This window comes from Spathaspora passalidarum (genome assembly GCF_000223485.1).
Source record: "Spathaspora passalidarum NRRL Y-27907 unplaced genomic scaffold SPAPAscaffold_1, whole genome shotgun sequence".
In the NCBI taxonomy this organism is placed as follows: domain Eukaryota; kingdom Fungi; phylum Ascomycota; class Pichiomycetes; order Serinales; family Debaryomycetaceae; genus Spathaspora; species Spathaspora passalidarum.
The window spans coordinates 718,144-744,706 of record NW_006767425.1 but is presented as its reverse complement, the minus strand read 5'-3'; the positions used below and the strand labels follow the sequence as shown (position 1 = coordinate 744,706).

General features: G+C 37.1%; 15 protein-coding genes across 15 annotated transcripts; 6 read left to right on the top strand and 9 right to left on the bottom strand. All coding sequences in view use genetic code 12, as the record gives it.

Annotated features, from left to right (window-relative positions):
- Positions 1-80: 80 nt before the first annotated feature.
- Positions 81-1,318, top strand: SPAPADRAFT_58095 (succinate dehydrogenase membrane anchor subunit; the record flags this gene model as incomplete). The annotated part of the gene is made up of 1 exon (XM_007372321.1): positions 81-1,318. The coding sequence occupies one exon, from the start codon at positions 104-106 to the stop codon at positions 569-571; it is 468 nt and encodes a 155-aa protein (XP_007372383.1).
- A 107-nt stretch (positions 1,319-1,425) lies between these two features.
- SPAPADRAFT_58093 (uncharacterized protein) lies at positions 1,426-2,687 on the bottom strand (the record flags this gene model as incomplete). Its single annotated transcript, XM_007372320.1, has 1 exon — positions 1,426-2,687. The coding sequence occupies one exon, from the start codon at positions 1,979-1,981 to the stop codon at positions 1,466-1,468; it is 516 nt and encodes a 171-aa protein (XP_007372382.1).
- On the bottom strand, positions 2,012-3,154 carry SPAPADRAFT_130988 (uncharacterized protein; the record flags this gene model as incomplete). The annotated part of the gene is made up of 1 exon (XM_007372319.1): positions 2,012-3,154. A coding segment is annotated over one exon (1,143 nt), but the record flags the coding sequence as incomplete, so codon positions are not given.
- A 683-nt stretch (positions 3,155-3,837) lies between these two features.
- Positions 3,838-4,633, top strand: SPC19 (Spc19p; the record flags this gene model as incomplete). The annotated part of the gene is made up of 1 exon (XM_007372318.1): positions 3,838-4,633. One exon carries the CDS (start codon positions 3,857-3,859, stop codon positions 4,310-4,312), a length of 456 nt encoding a protein of 151 aa, XP_007372380.1.
- A 118-nt stretch (positions 4,634-4,751) lies between these two features.
- SPAPADRAFT_48028 (uncharacterized protein) lies at positions 4,752-5,633 on the top strand (the record flags this gene model as incomplete). Its single annotated transcript, XM_007372317.1, has 1 exon — positions 4,752-5,633. The coding sequence occupies one exon, from the start codon at positions 4,752-4,754 to the stop codon at positions 5,631-5,633; it is 882 nt and encodes a 293-aa protein (XP_007372379.1).
- A 57-nt stretch (positions 5,634-5,690) lies between these two features.
- Positions 5,691-7,569, bottom strand: GGA2 (phosphatidylinositol 4-phosphate-binding protein; the record flags this gene model as incomplete). Its single annotated transcript, XM_007372316.1, has 1 exon — positions 5,691-7,569. One exon carries the CDS (start codon positions 7,528-7,530, stop codon positions 5,770-5,772), a length of 1,761 nt encoding a protein of 586 aa, XP_007372378.1.
- A 124-nt stretch (positions 7,570-7,693) lies between these two features.
- SPAPADRAFT_145674 (uncharacterized protein) lies at positions 7,694-9,101 on the top strand (the record flags this gene model as incomplete). Its single annotated transcript, XM_007372315.1, has 2 exons — positions 7,694-8,958; positions 9,021-9,101. The coding sequence occupies one exon, from the start codon at positions 7,731-7,733 to the stop codon at positions 8,187-8,189; it is 459 nt and encodes a 152-aa protein (XP_007372377.1).
- SPAPADRAFT_145671 (uncharacterized protein) lies at positions 7,694-9,112 on the bottom strand (the record flags this gene model as incomplete). Its single annotated transcript, XM_007372314.1, has 2 exons — positions 7,694-8,956; positions 9,018-9,112. The coding sequence occupies 2 exons, from the start codon at positions 9,051-9,053 to the stop codon at positions 8,186-8,188; spliced, it is 807 nt and encodes a 268-aa protein (XP_007372376.1).
- A 17-nt stretch (positions 9,113-9,129) lies between these two features.
- On the bottom strand, positions 9,130-10,285 carry COQ4 (ubiquinone biosynthesis protein; the record flags this gene model as incomplete). The annotated part of the gene is made up of 1 exon (XM_007372313.1): positions 9,130-10,285. A coding segment is annotated over one exon (791 nt), but the record flags the coding sequence as incomplete, so codon positions are not given.
- A 4-nt stretch (positions 10,286-10,289) lies between these two features.
- On the bottom strand, positions 10,290-11,364 carry SPAPADRAFT_58086 (uncharacterized protein; the record flags this gene model as incomplete). The annotated part of the gene is made up of 1 exon (XM_007372312.1): positions 10,290-11,364. The coding sequence occupies one exon, from the start codon at positions 11,175-11,177 to the stop codon at positions 10,368-10,370; it is 810 nt and encodes a 269-aa protein (XP_007372374.1).
- A 930-nt stretch (positions 11,365-12,294) lies between these two features.
- On the bottom strand, positions 12,295-15,474 carry ECM33 (Ecm33p; the record flags this gene model as incomplete). Its single annotated transcript, XM_007372310.1, has 2 exons — positions 12,295-14,673; positions 15,385-15,474. The coding sequence occupies 2 exons, from the start codon at positions 15,449-15,451 to the stop codon at positions 13,484-13,486; spliced, it is 1,257 nt and encodes a 418-aa protein (XP_007372372.1).
- Positions 12,318-13,193, top strand: SPAPADRAFT_132353 (lipoyl(octanoyl) transferase; the record flags this gene model as incomplete). Its single annotated transcript, XM_007372311.1, has 1 exon — positions 12,318-13,193. The coding sequence occupies one exon, from the start codon at positions 12,318-12,320 to the stop codon at positions 13,191-13,193; it is 876 nt and encodes a 291-aa protein (XP_007372373.1).
- A 3,489-nt stretch (positions 15,475-18,963) lies between the features above and the next one.
- Positions 18,964-22,525, top strand: SPAPADRAFT_145660 (Zn(II)2Cys6 transcription factor; the record flags this gene model as incomplete). Its single annotated transcript, XM_007372309.1, has 1 exon — positions 18,964-22,525. One exon carries the CDS (start codon positions 19,340-19,342, stop codon positions 21,383-21,385), a length of 2,046 nt encoding a protein of 681 aa, XP_007372371.1.
- On the bottom strand, positions 20,285-24,829 carry ARO80 (Aro80p; the record flags this gene model as incomplete). Its single annotated transcript, XM_007372308.1, has 3 exons — positions 20,285-23,659; positions 23,822-24,070; positions 24,206-24,829. The coding sequence occupies 3 exons, from the start codon at positions 24,714-24,716 to the stop codon at positions 21,444-21,446; spliced, it is 2,976 nt and encodes a 991-aa protein (XP_007372370.1).
- A 128-nt stretch (positions 24,830-24,957) lies between these two features.
- On the bottom strand, positions 24,958-26,511 carry CDC12 (septin; the record flags this gene model as incomplete). Its single annotated transcript, XM_007372307.1, has 2 exons — positions 24,958-26,269; positions 26,426-26,511. 2 exons carry the CDS (start codon positions 26,464-26,466, stop codon positions 25,120-25,122), a joined length of 1,191 nt encoding a protein of 396 aa, XP_007372369.1.
- Between the last annotated feature and the right edge of the window lie 52 nt (positions 26,512-26,563).

The following is a 26,563-nucleotide window of genomic DNA, read 5'->3' as shown; positions in this document are numbered from 1 at the left end:
CAGTGACCACCCGGAAATCCAAAACCACATAGAAAAAAAAAACTAAGGAGTGAAATTCGTTGATTATACTCTTTCTTTTCGTACTTACAGAATATAACTCACCATGTTGTCCGTCTACTCACGCATTGGATTAAATCAATCCGCCAGACTTCTCATTAAACCAGCATTAATCAGAGGAATCAAGACCATTCCTCAACCACCAGGATACATTGTTGGTACTGTCAATGATGCTTATGTTCCACCACCACCATCCAAGTCCGAAGGTTCTTTACATTGGACCGCCGAAAGAATTGTTGCCGTTGGTATGGTTCCCTTAGTCTTGGCTCCATTAACCACTGGTACCACAACATTATTAGATTCTGCCATGAGCTCACTCTTGTTGTTCCATTGCTTTGCTGGGTTCCAATCTTGTATTATAGATTATATCCCAAAGAGAGTCTACGGTGCTTATCACACTTACTGCATGTGGTTGTTAATGGGTGGTACTGCTTTTGCTGGTTACGGTATTTACGAAATTGAAAAGAAGGAAGGTGGTATCTCAAATGTTGTTAGTAAATTATGGAAGGCCTAGTATGGTTTGATTAGTTTTATGATATACTATTTATTTATTTATTTTTAACCACTGTTATCGGATGATTTCCTTTTCTTTGACTTTGTATCGGGGACTTGAAGTTTCGTTACTTTCAGTTCAAGTTCTTGACTTGTAGGTATCAACTTCTCTATATACCAAGACTTTATATTGTCATACGCAACCCGCAACAGTCTATTACTGATGTCTTGTTCAGACAATACTCTCAATGAATAACTAGTTGGATTGTATGCATCACGTAGCAACTTGACTGCTCCAAGCTTGACTAATCCCTCTTGGTCATTAATCTTAGCATCAACAATCCCTTCAAAACCCATATCAATGATTAACTCATGCAAGGATTCTTCAACTTCATCAGTACTCAACAACTTCAATCCCTGGCCAATCCCATTCTCTGACAAGATTTCCTCAATTGAGACTGTTTCTTCTTCGTGATCATTAGCCAAGGATAACACGCTCAATTTGACAAGCTTTCTAAGCAAACATTCGTCAAGCTGGATGAATTGGGGTTGAAACTTGATATAGTCTGACACTGTACCAAATGTAAATAATTCAAGTGTATTTATCCATGAAGCCGTACTCTCTGGAACTTCAGTATGAGCCGACAATTCAAGTAGGTAAATCAAATAATTATATTTATTATCGTGTAGCACTGTATTTATAGTATCTCCTATATCTTCCATGACTCCAATTATCTTTACCCGTGTTCTTACTTGCTGGTACTTGTGTAGTTGATTTTGGCAACCCTTGTGATTTTTTTTTTCTGATATTTCTTATCGCGTGTATAACAGAAAAAGTTAAGAATAGAGAAACCCGATATCGCAGTATAGTGTTCTAGCAAATCGTTAGTCCCTGTTAAATATATAGTTATATACGCTATCCAGTTAATCTTCTAATAAAATAGCCAATAAGCACACCTGATATGGCAATAGCAATAGCCCTAACTTGTTTAAATTCTTCATTCTCAAGCTTAAACTTCTTCTTCACGGCCACCACTTCTTCATGGGTTTGATCATGGACTTTAGGAAATGGCTCCACATCGTTAGAATAAGTATTACTAATCTCAGCTGATACTAAATCAAGGGTAGAATTAGAATTTTGGACATCTTGAGCCTGAATACTTTCTTCCTCTTTTTCATCATCAGATACTGGTGGTGTCAATTCAATTGACACCTTGTCGGAATTGTCCACTTCATGTTTCTTCCGATTGGTTTCCCTCACAGAGGGTGTTCTTGAAAGATCCATTATGAAGCCATTAATGGCGGTATTTACATCATCAGTGGTAATTTCTTCTGTTTCTTCAGGTTTCTCTTCACTTTCAAGCGTTTGTTTTAGCAAGTCTCGTTCTTGTTCGAGATGTTCTATTCTGGACATTGAATCTTGTTTCATCATTTCGTATTCCTGGAGCTGGGACTTGTAAGATTCATTCAAGTTATGCTTTTCTTGTTCAAGTGATTTTAATTGATCTGCAAGGGAAGATAACTTTTCCCCGGATTCGCGTTCCACAGTAGTCAACTTATTCCGAAGAATATCATTATTTGTTCTCTCCTTGGTTAAATCATCTTCTATTCTTGACAAATGCAGTTTGAACTTCTCATTTAAAAAGTTTCGGTTCAATGTATCCAAACGAGAATGATAGTTATTCAAAAAGTTTTCGATGGTATTCAATGAAGAATTTTGTTGTTTGACTCGGGATAAATTAAGCACCAATATACTGATGATATTTTCCAATGCTGTTGTATTTGTGATTTGTGAATTATTGTAAATCCCTGAATTAGTAGTTGAATAAAGTCCAAGCAAATTATCCTCAATATTAGCATTAATATCTCCAAATAATGCCGAATCAAACGTTAAATCCCGTTTACTTGATTTCTTCTTTTTAGGTTGTTCCTCTTTAGTCACTTGTCGATAGATATCTTCAATGAATGATAAATGTTTGAAATCTGCTGAATCTAATTCATCATATCGTAATCCATGATTCACAAGACTATCGAATCCATCATCGCTTAGGCTCCCACTTGAAATAACATTAATTTTGTCAATTTTTAAACTGATTTGTTTATGTGTGCTTTCTGCTTGTACGTTAAATCCAAGACACACGATATCACCTACTTTTATTTCCACCGGGTCGTTACCTAATCTGATGTCATTAAGGTAAGTACCATTTGAACTACCTAAATCTTGCAACATCAACTTGCCTGATTTCGAATCAATATATATTTGAGCATGATTTCGCGAAAGCACTCTAGAATCAAAATATCCATTTGTGATATCGGGTTTATGTTTTGTGCCTGTTGGGCGACCTAATTTTGTTGTTTCAGGGTATATGGCTACTGGCAAATGTTTCTTGATAAATGTATCATTTAATGGAAGTAGAGTAACATAATATTGAATTTGATTCCGCTTAGTAGGCAAAGGAGTTGGTTCAGTAGTTGTATACTTTGTCGGTTTGGTGGGTAGGGATATGACTTGAGATTGTGAATTTGATCGTTTTCTGCCCTTGACGGAAGCTTTGTCCGGCTTAATTCCATTGGATTTGACGGTGTTGGATATGTTGGATCTCATTTGGGAGTTTTTGATATATAGCGCCCCATTCTTCTTCATATCGATGTTGGGAAACGGTTCGTGGGATAGTTCGAGTGATATAGGTATGTCTGTCATGATTAAATATTACCAAAATGTTGGGTGTAGTCGTAAAAAAGTACTGGTCGTCTGAGAATCTAAAAATTAATTGAATTGAAACAAAAATATATAAATATGTGCTACCATTAGCTGGTGAAAAAGGTGTGATTGGAGATTTGGTGTATCACGGTATATTATGTATTAACCGCTATAGCAGGCTGTGCCAGTTGGGTCTGTCCCTTATAGATTGATTGATTGATTAGGGTTGGACAGAGCAAAGCTATACAAGGGAAAAATTTACAGGGAGACAAGACAGCAAAGAGGGACGTTTGCAGAGGCAGGAAAAATTAAAATTGGGTGAGAATTATCACAACCCTGGCGCGTAGAATGTTTCAGGTGAGCCCGTATTAATAGCGTGTGCACAGTGTAGATTTAGTTATTTAGAATGATGCAGTATCACCTGATTAGCAACAGCGTTTAATTGTAGTACTGTGTCTATACAATAACATAGTGTCAGATCATGTCAGAGTAGGCAATACTTGCCAATCTGGAGATTTGAATCACAAAAAAAAACATTAAAAATTAAAACCGAAACAGAAACAGAAACAGAAACATAAACAAACACTATTCTCTACCCTACAGAAAATGCCATTTGATATACTTTCGAATTCGATTGATTCACTACGAGACAGTGTAGTCTTGTTACAGAAATGCGATGGCTTACTCCAAACAACCATCAATAAAGTCAGCTATCGAAATAAAATCGCTACACGACAAGTGTTTGGATTGACCACCCAACTGGACCTAAATGATGCCAAATTACATTTCAGAAACAACATACATCAACAATTGAGAAAAAACACCCACACTATCAACCATCTCATGCAAGAATTAACCAGAAGGAAATCAAGCTTGGAGAATTTGCGAGTGCAACAAAGTAAAGTGATTGATCACTATGATGATGTTGATGATTTAATTAAACAATTTGAAAAACTGAAGACAGTTGACAGGTTGAAACTTCGGAAATTGATCATGTTGAAAGAAAAGAAAGAAAGATTGAAGTATACTTTAGCAAGAAGTAGTGGTAGTACGTTTAATTAGGGTATGTAGTATACAGTGTATAAAAACAAAATGTAATACAGGTGTAATAATACTTGATAAGGTTGAATGTTTATCTTCCGAAGCTCTCTCCATTTTCATAATTGATACCATCAGTGAGTCTCTCTAAATATATAACTGCTAACTATATGGAACAATCTCTCAAAGTTCTATAAAAAAAATAATTGAACAAGAGATTAGTAGGAGAAGAAAGTATATCAAGCCCTACCAAGAAAAGTTTCATGTTCCAACTATTGAAAGAACATTCAAAGGGTTAACAAGAGTAACCTTTGCAACTGAGTCAACCCATAGCTCGGATATTTTTTTTACAACCAGAAAATTCAGTGACCAGAAGGGAAAAAAAAGAAAGCTGAAACTCATTTTAAGGGAGCAGCAAAATTAATTCACTGTTCTTTTTGCGTAAGCAAACACACACACAAACATGAAATTAACATACATTACCTCGTTAACTTTAATATCTTCGGTAGTAGCCAAGAACTTAGTCGATTTAAACTCATTTAAAGCCGAGGTGGAAGAAGACAAGAGTCAACTTGAAAAGAGAAAGAATGTTGTCAATTTAGACGACTTTAAAATCCTTAATGGAAAGAGAGAACCCAAGAATGTGATTGATATAAACAAGTTTAAAGAGCCAATAACTAAAAGAAAGAACGTAGTTAATTTGAACGACTTTAAAATCGACAAGAGAGATGCAAAAAATGTATTTGACCTTACTAAACTTCAGCAAGGGTCACAAAGACCTTCCAAACGAGACGAGCAGAAAGTGTTGGCCAACAACCTACTCTTTACTATCGATTCAGTAGATTGTTACAACAACCTTCTTCAATCGATACTCCCACAAATCAGACTGATTTCCATATTTGCTGGCTATATAAGAGACAACCAAGTTCTCAATGACAAGACCGAATTCGTTAATGAAACCATGGTTATTATCGCACCCATGGATTCGGCTATTGAACTGAAACTTTCCGGATTAAAACCATGGGAATTCCCACACTCTTTGGGAAATGTCAAGGATCAATTTGAACAAGAAAAACTTTTACAAGAAAACTTGAACGGATTCTTGAATGGACATATCATAACTAATTTCGAATCAAAGTTGATTATTGGTAGTGATGATGATGTTAAACTTCAACAAGTTGTTATTGCTCCTTTAAATAATGGTAAATTAATCAAGATTAAACAAGATCTGATTACTGATAAGTTTAAAGTTAAAGTTGATCGTGAATGGATCGATGTTGTTTTAGTTAAACAAGTTGAGAACGGGTTTGTATTTGTGATTGATGATTCTTTAGTCAAGCCATAATCGTTATCTATTTTTTATTTTTATTTTTATTTTATTTTGGTTGGATAGTGTTTTTGGAATATATTGTGTTATTATTTGTAAGCGCAAGTGTAGACTACAAGTTTGACTAGATTCAATTGTAATATTTATAAACAAATTATTCTAACACGGCAACTCCGGTATCTTCTTTATGTTCGCCATTAACAAGATATTCTACTTTCCATTTGATCTTTAATTGCTTCAGTTGAGGGTTTTCAATCCCAAAGTCTTGAGTAGTACCATGGTGGTTGAATCCAAATATACTATCACCGGATTGTGGCTTTAAATCTAATATACAACCCTTAGGAACAGCAATCAAGAACTTCAATTGAGAAATAGTTGGACTTTGTAAATTACTAAACAAGACTCTTCCCTTGAACGGATTACCTTGAGATAAAACACCAACTTCAATCTTCAAGTTAGTAGATTGGTTAATTAAAATCATGTTGGAATATCCAACTTGCCCAGCAGCAGCAGCAGCAGCAGCAGCAGCGCCTCCTCCTACTTGGGTTTGAACTTGGCTTGGAGTAGTTTGAGGGAAATTTAATCCAAATGGATCTAATGAGGTGTTCGATTGTAATTGAGGCGATGGAGTATTGAATTCTCCTAACAAGTCAACAGTATTGGAAGGAGCTGGTCCTTTAGTGGCAACCGGTTGTTGTAATGGAGTTGCACTTGTACTTGGAACTTCAGAAAAGTTGCCCAAGGCAATTGAACCACCGGCTCCATACAAATTGAGTGGGTTAACATTAGAAGAACTGGTTTTGTTGTCAGTGAATGCCAAGTTGGATAAATCACTTAATAAGTCACTATAACCTTGATCATTGTTGACAGTAGTATCTTCAGGATCGTCATCGAAATCAATCAAGTTAATTTCTGGAACAGCATTAGTAGATCCAATTTTGATTTGACTTGCTTCACTAACGTTACCAGTTCTCAACAATTGGAACTTATTGACCACATTATTGACTCTGTCATTCAATTGCAATAACTCATTAACTTGCTCTTCACTTTCAGTATCTCTTTCTTCTTCAATAATCTTGTTGATATTTGGTTGAGAAGATTTAATAGAACTGTATAATTCCATAATGGCTTCATTGGAATCAGGATCAATCTTACCTCCGGAGTTTTCAATTGAAGTCAACATTTCACCAAGAATTTCAACTTTTCTAGTCAATCTGGCAATATCGTCGTGTAATTGCTTCTTGTTTTCTTTAACATTATCATCTTTAAAACCAGCCATTATCTTCATCAATTTATTAGCTTCTTGTAAATCATGGGGTCTACCTCTTCTAATCAATTCTTGTAACTTAGCTGAATGAACAATTTCCTCTTCTTGTTGAATTTCTTCCAAGGATTTCAAATTATCAGAAGGGTTCAACACAGCAACATCTTCAACTTTAACTTCAGGGAATACATATCCCTTATTGGCCAACAATCTGTGCATATCCTTGATGTATCCAAAATCATCTTTGTATTTCGAAGTACGACAAATGGTCTGGTACCATTCCTCAATCTGGGCCAAGATCAACCGGTGAACACGAGTATATCTCAACGGAGGTCTTTCAGGGAATCTTTTTACTAACTCGTTAAGGAATTCTTTACGGGAGATTTGTAATTGGAAAGGATATCCACAATTCTTGACCAAGTTATCCAACAAGGCCAATGCCAATTCTGAAGTCTGTGGATCTCTTTGAGAAATCAATTTAACGATGGTGATGGCGGCTTCACGAGGAGCTGATCCTTTTTTGGCATTGACGTAATCACAGATTTCAAGGTTTAACGCAAGATTAGGTTCATCGTTGGTGGGTCTGCATGCACGATAGATCCTTCTTAATAACTTAGGATTGATCTTATCCACGGAGTATGAGGAAGACATGGTGAATTATCAATCGATGTGGGGTTCAATTGTGTTGATGTGGAGTGTGGTGAAAAGAGTCAAAATTTAGGGGAAAGGCAAGAAACACACACGGGCGAGCCAGCGGCCGAACAAATGTGAAATTTCCACGGAGGCACCAAATTGTGGTTTGCCAAAAAAAGATTAACTAGTGGCTGTTATAAGTACAAAGAAAAACAATTATGAATGATGAGGAGTTAAGATTGTTGGAAGGGACAAATGGAGAGTCGCAGGATACAAATGGAGATTCATTGGAACAAGCTTCACTAGAAAGCATTGTCCTGCCAGTAGACAGCACTGCTATAAGTGACAACAACATCGAGTCAGATGATCCCGATCCATTAGAATTACGCAAGCTCGCATTAAGCTATGATTATTTGATGTATAAAATAAACGATTATATATCAAATTTAACAGAGATTACATATAGATCGATACAAACCAAACAAGGTTTGATCAACGAGGAATACTTTGATAAACAACTACAACTATCCAGTCAATTTGAACAGATTGATCAGATGTTAACCACATGTAATCAACTTGAATTAGAATTTCTTAAATTGGATCAATTGGAATTGTTTATCTCGGAATTTAAACAAAGATTGGGAAAGCTAGAACAAGAATTTCAAGCTATTGGTTAAACCTTCTCAGCAACATATGCTGCCTTATCAGCATCGATCGTGTGCGGAGGCACTGGATCGTTAATAGGTGGTACTGCATGATGAACGTTATGCTCAGCAGTATGAGCTCTAGACGGTAAGGTCGGACCATGGTGGGGGTCATATGTACCAGTTTCTTGGTGTGCATCTGCAGTTGCAGTTGCAGTTGCAGCAGCAGCTGTCTTGGTATTTGGTTCTGGTTCTTTGGGCTTCTTCAGTTTTTCATTGGAAGTTGTAGCTGGCTGCGACGTGACATGGACCGTTTGTCCATGGGAGTACTTCTTCACCAAATGTTTTTCAAGCAATATAAAATTTCTTGAGTTACATTTATATAAAATATTAATAAAATCACCCACAAATGGAATTAATCCAATTCCAAAATCCATCATGACATTAGCCATCATTTCTGCTTGTAGGATTTTAGGTAACCCACCTTCGATTTCTCCTGCTTTCTTAACCAATTGTAATGCAAACAAAAGAGAAATAACATCACCTATCCAGGGAATCAATCCGATTATCCCGGCCCAACCTAATCTCAACCCGCACAAGCTCAATTGTAAATCTAAATGATAAGCTCGACTCTTGACTTTATTTAACACTTTCAAGTCGTTTTTAGGTATGAAATTGGGCATTCTTCTCTTTCTCTTGGCCCCTTTTCTTTGATAAAAGTGTAATTCATTGTCAGGGATTGTTTCAAAGTATGGGTCTTCGGCGTCATCGCCCATTTGAACAATATGGTCAAGGTTGGTCTGGTGGTATTAGTATTTACTTTTTTTTTTGCAGACTAATTATACGTGGGGAAGTACATACCTTTTTTAAAAAGTATTTATAAAGCAATTGTGACATGGTGATTATCTTGTATCACTTACAATTGAGGTTATTTTGGTTAAAACTGAACTAAATGTGAATTGAAAAAAAAAAAGAAAACAACTACACGAAGAAGGGGCTGTAACAACAATAATACGAAATTGGGGATGCGTGTGAAGGTTTGCTATTTTTCTACTGACGTGAAATTTCACGACAAGGGTTTTTGTTGTTGCCTAAAACAGGACAACAATGGAGGGCATAAGACATACACTTTCTATATACAAGGCTTTACAATCCCTTTGACTTTTTCAACTTGTCAAAGTACTGTTTTCTCATTTGTCTCAAATCTGGGGGCTTTTCGATCCCCATTTCGCTGCGAAATTCATCGGCATCTTTTTCCAAGATCTTCTCCCAATACACATTCATCAATGGCTTGGAATTAAGTCCTGACTTAAATGCCCAAGGGTAATACACATCGTATAATCTCTTTTTTTGACTCTTTTTTAATCGCAATGGTGCAAACAAACTACCTAACCCACTCATTGGCATCCCGATATTCATAAACTCAAACACTTTGACTGCAATCTCACCTTCAATTGTAATTGGCAAACCAGTTATAGCATGATAGAAATCATGGCACTCCCGATATCTCTGGTATATGTATGCCAATTCCTCGTTGTCTATATATCTCACAGGAACTCTGGTATCAGGACTACAATTCTCACGATCTAACCAACTGACATAGGTTCCACCAATAGAATTAGAAGGTAATGCTCGTAAATGATCCAAATCAAGTGACGTAGAAGTCATTCTTGGTCTTTCACGAAGTATTTGTCTTCCAACAGGATCATTAAGCATGGTTGTTTGAATAGACCGTAACACGGGAGTCACGGCTGCAGACTCGCCCAATGCCACAATAAACTCATTCCGTTCAGGGTGAAGGTATGCTCCAAGGGAAGATCCTAAAAACATAAGCAATTTTTCATGCAAATATAATGGAACATGACCTGGGTATTCTGGCTCACCTCTCGTGAAAAATGGTTGGTCAGTGCGTTTCTTATTGAATTGAGCGTTAGCATCCTCATAATGAAGCTGCCCTTTGTCCATTTTAGTAGCGAGATCAATGTTCTTGTAAAATTCAAATGAGCCGAGAAGTGCATTGGCTGCTGCTGCCACTACAAAAGGTCTCTTTACAATTCTCTGCGATTGAGCAATAGCTTTCACAGAGTTATTTCTCAACATGATTGCTTGACTTACAAAGTAGCTTCCCCCCTTGATTTCGTATATTCGTATAAAAATACTTAAAAAAAAATCAACTGACCCTCTCGGGATCAGAATTACTTCATCACGTGATCATAATAATTCTGGGTATAAATTTGCAACTATACAATCCAAAACTTTCATAATTAGTAGTTTGTTCATTCTGGTAGCTGGTTGGCCAATCTCATCCTTGATATCTACCAGGTTAAAAATTATCAACATTCGTTTTATAGATTCCCGTTGCTCTTGGTCGGATTCTTTATCATACTTGAGCAAATTGGACCCAACGTATCCCCCAAGAAGTTGGGGTAATCTATCCTGGTACAAATCTATGAATTTGTCAGTTATGTGGTTGACTGTAGGTGTAACTTCTTCATTATCTGAGTTGTTCTCCGGATAGAATAGCTTTATTCGTAAGTCAGATATGACTCCTGATATGAAATCCTCAGTCAATGAAGTCTTGATTTTATTGGCAATGTATCTGGAACAAATAGAATTCACTTTCATATTCAATTTCTCGTTCAATTTTAATGCACTTCTAATAAATGTGAGAAAGTTTGTCACTAATGGCTTTCGTTCACTGAAATTAGTTATTGTGTTTATTAGCTTCACCAAGGAATTGTCAAATACGTCAAACGGAATATCTTCTTCTTCGGGTGAACCTTGAATTATGTTTTTCGTACCATATGAAATATTCACAATGAAGTCACTAATCTTGTGATATGAAGAATTTAGGAATTGTTTAAGCTTAGCACTCCAGCCGGTCCTAGTCTGTGTGACAACTCTATTCTTCCCATTAATCAAATCAATTAATTTGGTTACTATCGTGTTTACAACAGTCACTAATATAAATTCAGGGGATGATAACTTTTCCACAAGCCTATTCAAGACTAAATCACTCATTAACAATGTAACCAAGTTTGTAGCAATCTCAGAAGTCAATGGGTTTGGAGAGTATTCGTCTGACTCAAATGTCGCCTGCAAGATTTGTTTGAATATGACTCTCAAATAGTTCAATGTTTGTTCTTGTTCTGTAATTAGTTGACTCTGATCAAATATGATGTGTTGCAAATGAAGATAGTCGGTAACTACTTCTTCAGGATGTGTGTTTGTATTATATTTGAAACTATTTGTTGATTTTGCTTCTTCGTAGTAGTCATTGACTATTTTATATGCATATTTGGAATTAGGCTCACTTACTAATTTATTCAAATGACCATTGAGTATGTTTGAAAACTCGTCAATTAGCTCAAGACTCTTATCTTGCTGTATTACCTCGTTTATTCTTTTCGAGAAATCTTTCACAAAATCACACATAATTTGATACAACAAATTGACAAACTCAACATTATTAGTATTCAATTTGGTAAAATACCATGAATTGACAAATTTTACCATAATGGTACTTAAAAATAAATGCACTTGAAAGTTCAAATCTATAGTATTGTTATCTATATTTAGGTTTGTAGGATTAGGTATAATTCTGGGTAAATGATTCAATAAATGCTTAAGCAATTGTTTATTATTCTTGATTCGATACTTATTAGGAACATACAACCTGTATAAGAACCTCAATTCTTCCGAATACAAATCATCATCATATATCAGACCCTCGTCTAAATCAGAGGAAACAATACTTCTAGGTTTCCTCACCTTAATATCCTTCTTAGTAGTACTGTTACTTGGTGTGGGCGTAGAGCCAGGAGAACTAATAGGAGACAAAACCCCACTGGCACGGCCAGAGGTTGCACTGGTACTACTGGAAGTTTGACTCAGGCCATGACGATTCATGGCTGTGGCATTGGATGTTGTTGCAGTGACGGCCGAGATAGCCGGTCGAATCGGTTGTGGTTTAGCCATGGATGTGGCGTACAATGGCTTTGGTCTTCGGAATGCATTGTTGGTCATTCCTGAATGTTCTTTGCAATTGATTGAATTGAGTTGTTTGGTAGTTGATTCGATTGACAGCCAAAAAAATTGAACTGGCTGTAAATATTGAGATCAGATCACAAAATTTTCTTGCCTAGGTCGAACTGGACAACGATGAGAGTAAGCGTACAGTTGCTACAAGAAGCATCTTCCAGGATCTGTCCTATTACTTTGAAGCCCAAGAAGAAGTTTTGGCCTATTAGAGAAAGCTATGGAACACTTCGACATATTCATTTCCCAGGGATAACTTCGTTCCAACATGGATTAGATATCCAGCAAGCATTAGTGAATCACAACTTACACTTTAAATCTACTGAATTCAACATCAGAAAAATACAAAAGACGAGAGGTGATACCTTAACGTATAAGGAAACTCAGTTGATTGACAAAATCTTAGATTTGAAACCATTACCTACGATATTAACATTCGAATTTAATAACGTGTACGCTGGAGGTTTACGTTCAAAAGAAGAGGTAAGTCCTGAGTTACGTGAACAATACGAGAAATCAGGATGTGAATTCCACCAGTTGGACCGAGGAGGACAAGTCACATGGCATGGTAAGGGACAACTCGTGGCATACTCTGTCATTGATATCAAGGCATTCCATAACTTAACGGCGAAATGTTTTGTTACTAGTATTCTTCTCGAAAGTGTGAAAAGAACCCTTTTGAATAATTTCGGATTGAAATCGGAAGTCATAGAAAACCCTGGTGTTTGGACTTCTGCCGACGATAAAATTGCTAGTGTGGGTATTAGAATCAAGAGAGGGATATCTGAGTATGGAATTTCACTTAATGTAAATCCTGATTTGAAGTTTATGAACAGTTTTATCATGTGTGGACTCGACGGCAAACGTGCTACTTCAATTATGAAAGAACTAGGTGAAACCTCAGCAACAGTAGAACAGGTTGCAAACATGTACGTTAAAGAGGTTGCAGAGTTGTTAAACATGCCCAAAATAGAATACATTCAAGCCAATGAGTTATAAAAGTATTGAAAACTTATAGAAATTTTTGTCCATTATTTATAGAAAGAGATTAATAAAAACACACGATTATAAAAGAAAGGTAATAAAAAGATAAGAAATTAAACAACTAAAAGAAAAAACACGGCTAGCATATGGTGGAATTCTCTTCAACCAACTCTATATAGAAAATTTGACCTCTCCTCTAATGTAATAATGTACAAATGTTGCATATATCTCCCCCGTTACTCATTTATTAAGAACATATAAAATAACAGGAAAATATAACAATACAATAACTGGAGTCTCTAAGTTTAGATTAAAGCAACACCAATAGCGGCAAAAGCAGCAACAACGGAAGCTAACTTACCAGCTGGGGATGGAGCATCGTTCTTCTTGGAAGTGGTGGTTTCAGCAGCACCAGTAGAGTCATCAGAAGAGTCAGTTTCAGTAGAACCATTCTTCTTAGAAGAAGAAGAAGTGGTGGTAACTCTGTCTTCACATTGGAACTTGTCACCCTTAACATCACCGTTAGAGTTCAACTTGTTGAAAGCTTGACATGATAATTCACCGTCAGTCTTTAAGGTGAAACCACCAGCAACTCTTTGTAAGGATTCAAAAGTACCGTTGTTGAAAGTACCGTTCATGTTAACGGAACCACCAATGGTCTTCAATTGTGGGAAACCATCAAAGGAGTCTAACTTGTCGTTGTCAGAGATTTCCAAAGCACCACCGATAGAAGTCAACTTAGGGAAATCTAATTCTTCCAAGTCATCGTTCTTGTTAATGGTCAAGGACTTACCAATGGTTTGCAATTTCTTGAATTGAACCTTGTCAACAGAAGAAGAAGAAACAGCAACGGAACCGTTAGCAACAGTCAAGTTTTGAGCAGAAATGGAGTTGATGGATTGCAAAATGATGTTGTTAGCACCAGTTAATTGATCTAAAGTCACATCAACCTTTTCGGCATTGTAGGAAATGTCCAAAGTGTCAGTAACTCTCTTTAAACCAGAGTTAATGGTTTCAATTTGGTCATTGTTGTTAACATTGAAGGTCTTTAATTCGAAAACGTTAATACCGGTTAATGAAGATAAACCAGTGTCAGAAATGATAACGGAATCAGCAGAAGTAATACCAGCGGTTAAACCAGTGGTTTCTAAAGCTGGTAAAGCGTTGAAGTTCAAAGTACCAACGGTAGTCAATTGAGCCAAGTTCAAGTTGGACAAAATGGTGTTGGCGTTAAGTTCAAGGCTACCAGAAACTAATTGTAAAGTTGGAGCATTGACACCAGCAGCCTTGGTGGCATTCTTAATAGACAAGTCACCGTAAACTTGTTCTAAACCAGTCAAATCAATGTTTCCGAAAGCATCACCATAGATGGTGATATCACCAACGGCAGTTGGACAAGCAGCAACTTGAGCAACTTGAGCAGATTGAGTGGCGGTAAAGTCAGAGAAGGAACAGTCCTTGGTGACAGATGGAGTAGCAGTGGTCAAGGTGGAGTCTATAATTAAAATGTTAGTAAATTTAACCTCTTACACATGTTGCAAAGTTTCTGTTTTAAATATTTTCTATGCATGCAATCGTAAACTGAAATTTTTTTCTTGGGTTTGCGGCTCAGGGGATCAAAAAAAAAAAACGTTTCTCGAAAACTAAATCAAAAAAAAATTGACAATGTGTTGAATTTCCCACATACAAATATCCGTCTATTTCGTAGTCATAGAATCTGTAGTATTAGCATCGGTCAAACTCTTGATATCATGTCATTTTTACGTCTGGTTTAGACGGATGATCTTTATCTTGTGTCGTGGCTGGTGAGGGGGGAGGGGAGTAGAAAAAAACCTCAATAATCTAAAAATAGCCTTTTTCCAGAAAAAGGCTAGACGTATGTAACAACACTTAATTCTAAGTTATGAGGTCCCAGTACCACATTTGACCGATGTAATCTAATCCTACTGTCAAAATCCTCGAGGAAATACAATATTTGATGAATATCTTATGAAAATTGACGAACACCTGCTTTTATTCAAACTCACAACATCATGGAAATGATCTAATTTTAGCATAGACCCTGTTTGGTGTGTTGATCCTGGAATGACTGACTGGCCACATGGAATCCCTAGTTATCAAATAGAGTATTCCGAGTAGATCAGTAGTCACACCATAATGGCCACAACCGAATTCAGAAACTTTAACAGGAAAATAAGGTACATACTGTTCTTGTCAGCAGCGAGGGCGACACCAGCAACGGCGGCAACAGCAAAGACTTTCTTGAATTGCATCTTTTCTAGTTAGTTAAGAATGTAAAGAAAGAAGAAAGAAAATGAAAAGAGATTTAAAAAGGAGGAAGAAGAAATTTAATAAAAAAAAAATTCTTTCGGAAAGGGTAATTTAAAATAGGGGGATGTGACACAATATTTCTCAGAGTTTAAAGTGGTGCTGGTTGTGTTGTGGGCTCGTTTGTTCGAATTCTGTCGAAACTTGAAAACTCTCATAGAATAACAAAAAATTTTTAATAAAGAAATCTAGTTCAAAAAATATTTTATTTTTTGTTGTTTCACTCCAAAACAGGCAATACCTTGATCTGTTTGCTGTATAGCACAAAGTTACATATTTCATATTCACTCAAACCAGTATATGTTCTTTGCCCGTTTAACCCGATCAATAGCAGTCTATGTTAGTGCGGGCTTGTTTATTGCTACCTTTACGTCTCACCATAAGATTATTAGCGCAGAGCGTCAGCTTGATGCCTGTATTTACCCTCGGAATATATGTAATATTCCCGGAACAATTTAAAGCCTTTTAATGACGCACAAAAAGAAAAAAACTACTATTAATAGTAAAAAATTGCAATTTGCCTTGCATTAAGCCCGGTGCGTGTAGGTTCTGTGACGCTCTATGGTGCTAGAATTCTAGGTTAAAAGTTGATCCATTTCCTGGTAGTAAGTAACGACTCCTAGAAAGTGGGTTTCATAATCAAGGCTGTCCACTACAGGTTAGGCAAAAACTATAATTTACACCAGACAACCACAAATGTTGAAGAGGAAAGTCCGCTCCTTAGCTTCAGTGTTCATCATCTCTCCACTTTGTTTACCTTTCAACCGTTTTGGCAGGATAATCGAAGGTGTCGTGCTAAATCAATCCCTTTGTTTACTTCTACATGGGGTAAGTACTACGCTCAAGTGCTCAAGTGCTCATAACCAGAATTTGCCTATGTTTTCCAAATTACTAATAAGAGAAAAACACCTTTGGATGTCTTACATTTTATCTTTCATGCATATGATCTAGACTACCTGTATGTCTAATTGGCCAGTGTATTAAGTATGGTCTAGGTCAAGTCAGTTCGTAAGCCTTCGATAATGTGTGATTTTCCGGCATACAATCGGCTGTAAAATTTTAGACTTCTGCGGCTTAAAAAATATTTTTGAGCAATTTAGGGATGCACTTGACAACAGGATTCATATTTTACGCACACTTTAGAAATTAATTGTGAGGCTAGAAAGTAAACTAGATAAGCATAGTGTAACCGCCCTTAGGCACCATCTTTCCATACGGCAGTGTCACATATTCCATCGAATTGAGAGTAAATTTATTACTCCGGCTACAAAATTGATTTCGAACTTACTGCGGATCTAGATCATTGCCCAGTCAACCCGCATCGCCGTCAAAATCTAGAAGAATTCTGTTTGGAAACTCGTATTTCTCTGTTGTGAGTACTCTCACGCGTTGCTGGTGTTAAATGTGATAGTAAAATATTGTAAACAATTGCTCTTAGTCTCGTTTTACTTTATGGTTTCTGTATTGTTCTACATACCGTCTATGTTTCCACGCTCCACGTTCCCTTGTAAGACTTTGTAGTTTTTTTGTGTTTCGCCGGATCATTTTCCGATTTCTTAGTAGATCAAAAAAAAATTGGGAAAATTTTTTTTTCACCCTCGGTTCTCCCTTTGCCCAACAACAATGAAATTACAAAAAATGTACACATTTTTTTCTAAGCCAAAATGCGATTTCTGTGCAATCCTAGTGCAATAAAAATAAGAAATAACTTTTCCGATAAACAATTAAATAATGAGGTGTTTAACTATAGATAACGCTTGACAATTGTGGCTGTGCCTGCATCTCGACTAGTTTTAGTCGACTTTGTTAAGTTGCCCAATAAAACGGAGAATAAGACATCTTTCTTAATATCCGTCTATTCGCAGCCACTAATTACTCTATTGGGTTATGGTGTCAGGGAGATAGCGAGCTTCAGGGAGGACCACTCATGAATACCACAAAGCAATCACTAATGCCTTATGAGTTTACCACCTCGTCTGGGGTAATAATATGTATCTAATGCTGGCTTCCAGAAACACACAGAAGGCGTTTTTAGTTCATGCCACAAGTCCGTTGCAAGGTAAACAATACATCTAAGTTATTTGAGTACAAAATCGGTTTCCAATTGGGACCACTTTCTATGATCAAACTGCCAATCTGGGATGTAGCTTGCGCTTTCTAATATTTAAATCTCTGCGCTTTCGACAAACATTCTCGTAGTTACTTTTAAACTATCGCATCTTCTCCATTCTTGTTATCGTCTAATGCATCGGAATGTTCGTAATTTCGATGAACTGTGAAATTCAAATGATCATAATTCCATTTATAGTGGTCTGATTTGACAGTTTTCCCCTCATCTTATGTGTCTACGATAATTATTAATTACGAAAAATATCAAGATCGACGCAAGGGAAAAGTGATTTATTTTTGTTTAAAAATCAGCACTAAAGATATAATTTCGAAGTTGCTCTCCACAATTAATCTAAAGACAATTTGAAATTTAAGCAGACCTGCGTGGGGTAAGCTCGGGCGGCTGTTCCGGACCTTCTAAAATTTTTAAAGTGTGTATCATTTCATCTTAGTCATCATTCTAGATTTGGATATCTTATCATTTTGATTCTGCTCCCCTAGAAAAAGTAGGCCCGCCTGTGTTTCGGTATGGTTTACCCCAATTGTTTCATTGTAAGTTTGGCGGTTGTACTGCGTTTTTGCGCGCGGTTGTTTCAAATTTGTACAAAACAACCGATGAAAAAATATTGACGTCCTTAGGCCACACACACTAGATTCAACCTTCCATCTTTGCAAGTATTTCATTAACAAATGGATATTATTTTCCGTCAATTATATCCCTTCCAATTGGGGCTGTTTTTCTCTGCATGTTAAATGGTCGCTCGATTGTATCCGTTTATGCATTAGCTCAGGGGGAGGCTCTCCTGATACGTTTGACAGTTTTTTTTTCTCGTAAACACAATTAAATCAGGCTTTGAACTTGGGGGTTACCGCTAACAACATTCTCATGGTTTATTCATCACCAACTAAGAGCGCAAAATGATCTAAAACCATGCAAATACTGAGCAAGAATATTTAATTTCATCTCTGAGGCGAGCAATGGAAAACTGGGAGGTACATAAAAAATATATTCTGCCCACATAAAAAATAAACTCCCGCCGTAAATTTGCTAAGATATTTTTCATACATGTGCATATATAATATATTTGTGTTATTCAGACTACATAAAAAATTTTAATCTTTTTGAATCAGTTTTTCATTATCCAATATAACCTCGTAAACGGAAAGCATTACAGTACTGCTTGCGGAGGAAGAACCCTGGAACTTTGGAAACTTTTGATCAATTGACTGGCAGCCAGGCATAAGGTTTGAAAAAAATACACTTGCGCCTCCAACCATTGTACTCACCAAGCCGAAATATCAATTGTTACATCACAGTCTTCGACTAGGTAAAGATCTCAGGAGGCAGATCTTTTCGCTCATTCTATAGATCGATTTTGACGATCATATTGCTGCATAGATAGGTATTACCATTTTGGATAAAAAAAAGCAAAGTCTAATTGGATACTGGTCACGGAGTTTAGCATTTCTAGGCGATAGAACACATAAAATTCAAAGACTAGCTGAACTTGAAATCGGGAAGCAATTCACCTCGACTGTATTTGATATTCGCATCTGACCACAAGCTAGTTGATATCCATATACCTGTTTGGATAGATTATTAACCTATATGTATGTACGTTGACATACGAAAACTTGTTTGCCTTTGAATTTTTATACATTGTATTATTATAACTAGCACTACTCAGCTGCATTCTACTATTCATATAAATTATACAGTACCGATGAGTGGAAACATTCAGAAGCCAAAACCATTAAAGGTATTTGGGAGATCCCATTATGCCTGTACTCGTTGCAAAGTATCGAAGATAAAGTGTTCCGGCGAAAGACCTGCGTGTGCTAACTGTAAAAGCATTAACAAAGGAGATGCATGTGTGTATCCTACCAAAGATAGAAAAATTGTCATCATGGAGTCGGACTTGAATAAGTTGCACGATAGAGTCGAATACTTGGAATCAATTATCGCGTCATCTAACCCATCGCACACAACCGAGCCCGAACGTGCCCCTCTTAATACTACAACCGTGGGTACATCTGCTTCTCATTCGTATCCATCGATGTCGACCATAGGATCTACGAAAAAGATCCCAGTAAGTGGGAACGTCATTAATGGGATAGAACTTGTCAACTTCTACGCGCCAGAATTTGACGACTATGATTTGCAATACAACTTGTTACTCGCTTGCCAAAACAAATTACCTGAAAGAACCTATGCCCTTAACTTGGTCAATAAAGTATATTTCACTTATAATCAAGAATTTTATTTGTTGGCCATTCAAGAATTTTTGGATTTGACCAATGATATCTATGCATTATTTGACGGGTTGCAGCAGGAGCAACAACAGCAAACTCTGGGACAGCCTCAGACCCACCAGAACTCTGAGCCACCGCTTAGATCTATAACTCAGATCTCGCTTTGTTATTTCTTTATTTTAATTGCATTTGGTGAACAATTGTTGAATGTTAAAACTGACGAAAATAAGTACCCTGGAATGGAATACTATTTGTTGGCAGAACACTTGTTTCGGTTAACTAGATCCGACCTTGATATCACCTTTATGCAAAGTTCCTTGTTGTTAGGTCTTTACTCGGTCAATTTAGCGCGTTACAATATTGCCTACAATTACTTGGGAATTGCCGCTCGTTCAGCTGTAGCCCAGGGATATCACCGTCAAAGAGATATTCCTGGAAATAAGTCACCTGAAGAGTATCGAGAACTTCGTATTTTTGCAGAAAGGTCAAAGAGATTATGGTGGACTATCTTTGTTATTGATTCTTTGTGGGCTGCAAAAACTGAAAACTTTCAATATACAGATACGGATGTTGACTTGCCAACTGAAAATACATTCGATTTAGGTGATTCATTTGATGGCACTATTCTTGAGACCAACGTGCATTTGACGAAATATGTCACAAAGTTTGTTCGGTTGATCTATGGGCCAAATATACGAACTTTTCTGGTTAATTACATCAACACCAACCAATTTAACCAGAAACTTTTGTTGAAGAATATCTTAACGTCATCATCAGACTTGATTAAGAATTTTGAATTTCCTTTGTTGTCGAAATTTAGAGGTATAGACTATGTTAATGATGGTTCAAGAATGCTCGCTAATTTGTTACTTAGATACCACCAGTTGAACATTTTGCTCACGAAGCCCTTGCTTTCCCTCGCTACAGACCCTTCATCTTCTGAATTACTTGAAAACTATCATGATATTGAAGCTACAATTGCCAAGGGGATGTTTGTATCGTGTAGTACCATTGATATAGTGGCGAGATTATACACCTGCCAAAAGATCTTTGTGTTGGGTTACTGGGACAGTCACCATTTATTTTCGTCCTTGATGATGCTTATTATCGCTGGTCTTCGTGGTAAGGTATATCCCCAGGTAAATAAGGCAATCGCCTTGCTTAAATATTTGGCAGGAATGGGGAATATTAATGCCAACACTTATGTGAAGAAATTAAACGATATTAGTTATGAATTACAATGTTCAGGTATCGCTTTCAAGCTTGATCTTTCTGTTACTGTTGATACTATCGATTTCGATAAAAATGATTACTACAAAAACCCACCTTCAACAAAACCCCAAAGCAACTATTTATTTGAAGCTAGAACTGCTGTACCATATCTTCCTGAGGCTTATGCAGACACCATCGAGGGAATTAACACATTCTTATCTTCAAGCCATGGAATTTCAATCAATGATAAGTCTCGGGATTTCTACATGTCTATAATTAACCATATTCAAGGTTGGGAAAATTAATAATTCGCTACAAGATAAAAAATTTCCCCTCTATATAAGAAAATATATATACATTAATTTAAAGGGCATCATTAAAGTTGAATTGGTCGTTCAAGTTCAATTGCTGTTCGATCATTTCCGTCCATGGTCCTACGAAATCAAGACCAATGGTACGATTATTCATAAACCAATCAATTACCTCACTATCTCCCATCAAGGTTTGCAATGGTGTATTAGAGTCGTTTGGTGTCATACTCTCACTTTGCGAGATTGAACCATTCTTGAAATACAGTGATTGGCCATACCCGAATGAATCCATGGACAGCTGGGTTGTTTGCTGTTGCATTGGATATGCCATCTGAGGGCTGGGCATGTTTTCATTTCCGTTGCCTTCATACTGTACTGGCTGCGGCTGGAACATCGATGATGCCATGTCATTGGACGGCACCGGTTCCGACATGACTTTTTGCCTTTTGGCCATATGCTGTTGCTCTTGCAAATGGGCGCGTTCCTCTGCATCTTCGGCGGCTTGCTCCTCTTCATAGTGGTTTTTTCTTGTCTTCATCTCAGAACACAAATACATTAAAACGTTTGAATATCTTGTGCATAAATGTAATTCGTCCGGAGAACAATCCCGTAAGGTGATAGCAGCTCTTTGAATTGACAGTGTAATATCATCAATGGTGATTAAGGAAAGCGACAAGATTGTAGAATCATAGTTATCTATCGAACTGGTAGATCCACTCCTTGACGAATTCTTATGAGCCATGATTGTCAAATAACATTTTACAATGAAAGCAACGGCTCTAACCATTCTCGTTAACCATCTGACCGGCATAAACCTAAGCATCTTTAATCTATGAACTCTATGAGCAGCATATAACATTTCATTAGCCGCGGTAAATGCCTGTTCAATATACTTTGCTGATTTGGACATTTCATCTAATTTCAATGTAACCTTGCCGTGTTTTCTATTCTTCTTTTGCTCAAGTAAAGCCCGAGGTGATGGACTCAATGCAAGTGAATAAATGTAAAGCTTCACATAGTTGAACTCAAATATGAAGGATTCCCGCTCTATATATTCAGCAATCTCATGACACACTTTTGAGTTTGGTTTCAACCAATGAGTGGTTATGTTGGACACATGCTTGAGCAATTTATTGTTTGAGGGGGTAAGAAATGTTTTATACTTGCGACCCCAATTATTAATCAATGGACTAATTATGTTCAACACTGACAAATTCTGACTTTGAGAAAGCAGCCCTAGTTGTGCCTTATACCCATACAAAGATTCATGACCAAGAGAAATGATTTGGAGCAACTCAATTTGTGCCTTCTGAGATTTCGTAAATTTAAGAACGTGCTCACTTGAAACACGCCTCAAATCTTCTTCTGACATTTTGAGCATTCTGTCATCATCATCTTCCTCCTCGACCTCTTCCATATCCTCTTCTGTTATCTCATCTTCATCTAAATCTACTTCTGATAGCGAATGAGCCAACATCGACCGTCTTGCAATATTCATAACGGAGTTGATTTCGGCGGTATGGGTAGCAATGAATGTCTTGGAGCTTATTTCCATAAACCCCATATCTTGCGCCAATCTAACAGCCGAACCGATCAACATCCACGCCATTCTATAACTTCTTCTCATAGCACCCAATCCAGCAAGGTTAGGCTCACTGTCAGCACCAGTGCCACCACTGGTATCCCCATTAAATGCAGACAAGTTTGCCGATGAACCTGATACTTCATCGTTGTTTTCTTCTGCTTTATTAGCGTAATCTGACCATCTCCAATGGATAGCACGTGGATTCCATTCCGTGAATAACAAAAATGCAAAAATTGTCCCGATTGATCTGGTACTTGCTTCTGCCCAAACCGTTTGTGAAATTAACCTTTGGACATAGAGCCATAATCGATCGTGAACTTCGATATTTCTAGGTACACTGGTGTTTCCAGAAGTACTTACATTGTTTTCAAATGGATGATATCGAGATGAAATTGTTAAAATGGCACACAATAAAATCGGATATCCGGAAAGAACTTTGGGTGAATGAAGAAACTTGGGTAAATGTGGGAAGAACGGATGCATAGTTGTGAAGAATAGATTAATCAACCGTTCTGCTTCTTGTTCGGTTAAGATTCCATTAGGGGCTGGGCCAATATACTCAATATTAGAAAGTTTATTGGATGCTTTAGGTCTCACCGCATAACCACTTTCTGCAGGGGGCATTGTCATTCTCTTTGTAGTACTTGGCAATATAAAAGCAGGAATTGAAGATTTTTGAGCGCCTCTCTGGTGGTGATGATGATGGTGGTGGTGGTGTCTATGGAGACCATGCTGGCTATTCAGGTCGGTGTCAGCAGTACCATCCTGTTCTAGTCCTTGATTAGAATTTTCAGTTACATTGGCTGTATGTTGCACGCCGGGGGTATGCGCTCTTGAAGAAGCACCTGATATATCGTCACCATTGTTGTTCTGGTCTGGCATATCCAGATTTGATTGTTCCGAGTTAGACAATACGCTGTTTGTTTCACTTCTCATTTTCGCCTCTATTTGTTCATACCTGGCTCTACCATCTATATTATCTCTCTCATCTGCCTTTGCTATAGTTCCCGCTGCCTTTGCCAAAAAGACTAATGCTCCTTCCATTGTTGAGAAATGACTGGGAGTTTTGTTCTGGTGAGCCGAATCCTGTTGCACTGAGGCTGTACTTAAATTAGCAGAAACATGGGTTGGTGGTGTTGAAAACGGTGGTAATGCAATCAGAGGAGTTGTTATTGGCGTTTGAACTGGTAATGATGCAGGTGGAAGGGAACTATCTTGACCTAAAATACTACTGACTCCAGGAAGTTTCTGACGCGGCTCTTGGATAGCTACTCCACCATTATTGAGTTTGGGAATTGCTGGTGATTCATATGGATACAGCGCTGTAGTGCCAGGTGAACTACCATCTCTAGGTGATTCCGAGCCACTCTTTTGTGTTTCCTCCTTAGTTTTCTTCTTTCTTTTCCCACTAATCACATTTCCGGAACCACCACGTTTGCTTTCCACAAACACACAATCTTTACGTTCACGAAGACATCTTGCACATTTACCTTCTCTAGGGTTATCGACAGGTCCCAAATCACATTTTACCTTTCGAACTCGACAGTTTAAGCAGGCACGATAATTACGTTTGAACTTCGGGTATTGCAGGGAAGGATCAGTGGATGGGTTGGTATCGAATGACAGCCGTCTGTATTCTCCTTCTTGAGCATGAGGCAGAAGCTGTGGTTGTTGTTGTTGTAATGGATCATACATTACTCCAGATAACATTTGATTTTGATTGTCCCTGAGTCCAGACATATCAGGTCAGTTTGAGCAAATTAACAATTGATGTATACACAGAAAGTTCACTGGTTAAAATAGCCGCTTTCCTGCACAATTTTCTCTGCAGATTAGTGGTTTGAATTAATAATAATAGGAGGAGCTGTTAGTAAAATTAGTTTGATTCTTTTTTTTCTGTGATGCCGTCTATAACCGGCAACCAAATAACTCGCGCCAGCAGCCACAATTCCTTGAGGCGATTTTTATTTACTGCAAAATTAACACAAAGAATTATATAGCAATATTCATATAACCTAAATAAGAGGATAAAGATAACACACGTACATGTTAAAAACAAAAAGAACCTTTAAATATAAATGTAAATAAGTGAGAAAAAAAATTGAAGAGGTAAAAAAAAAATAGACAATCAAGAAGAAATAATTTAACGTTTGGCCAATTGTAACTTCTTTATTTGTTCTTCCAAGTTCTTTAACTTCAATTGCATTTCTTCCAAGTCTTGATTCAATCTGTTTCTTTCATTAATGATATTAGTTTCCCATTGTCTGAATCTTTGTTCTTCGGCCTTAACTTGTTCAGTAAAGAATTTCTTTAATTGGTCTTCTTCTTCCTTAAATTTAGGATTGTGTAATCTTCTTGGTTTCTTAGTAATAGAAGGCTTCTTGACAACCTCACCCTTTTCATTTGTCAATTCTTCCTTTAATTCATCTTCGTTTTCTTCTTCGTCAGCTCCTAACTTAGTACTTCTAAAGTTTTCAAAGTGAATTTCATTAGTAGACAAGACTAAATCCAACATGTTTGTTCTCAACAATAAACTTCTCAACTTCTTGAAGTCACAATGCTCGTCATTTTCAACTTCAACAACTCCCCATGGGTATTTTCTACCTCTGGAGAACTTACCAGGGCTTATTTCAATTTCTTCTTCGGCACCAATGATTGCAAATGGCATAGATTCAATCAATTGCTTGGCATGTTCAGCACTGGCAGGGTCATCCAATTCCAAGGGTGGTGTGTAGATGTTAATGTCTTGTGCTTCGATAATCTCTCTAATTCTAGTTTTAAAAGTATCCAATTCAGCAGGTGACAAAGTATCAGCTTTAGCAATAACAGGAATAAGATTTACTCTGGTTGAAAGTCTTTGCATGATTTCAATATCCAAAGGCTTCAATGAGTGGCCAGTTGGTCTGATGAAGTAAAGACACGCGTGCACTCTCAAGTCCTTCTTGTTAGTACGAAGGGGTTGTCTTTCTTGTTTCATATATGATTCATGTTGATCGTCAATGAAATCAATAATAGGAGTCCACGAATCGTTGTTATTGACATTATTACCAAACCCAGGAGTATCAATAATGTTTAATCTAATCTTGAAATTTTTTTCTTCAAGTATAGCTCTTACAATCCCAATTTCGACAGTTTCTTGCGCTGACTGGAATTTGTTATGTCTCTCAGTTGGGTCTTGGTGAGGTTTTAAAGATGTTTGGAAAAGGGTATTGATAAAGGTGGTTTTACCCAAACCACTTTCACCGGCAACCATGATTGTGAAAGTGGCTCCTTCCTTAGAGACAATCTTATACCTATTAAATATTGTTAGTAAAATCGATCATGTTGAATATTCGACATATTCCAACAACAAAAATTCAAACATTTTTTTTTAAAAAAAGTTCGGCTAATAAAAAAGAGCGCTTGATCTCATAAACATATGTCTCAATTCATTGGTGTAAAACACATACCTTTGATCAGGCAAACTTGTAATTCCAACAGGTTCAGGCATTATGTATTTACTTTGTCGTTGACGTCCTAGTAAAGTATTGTAATTAGTGGCCAAGTATGATCTTAACTGTTTTTTTGGGAATAGAGTTTTTTTTTGC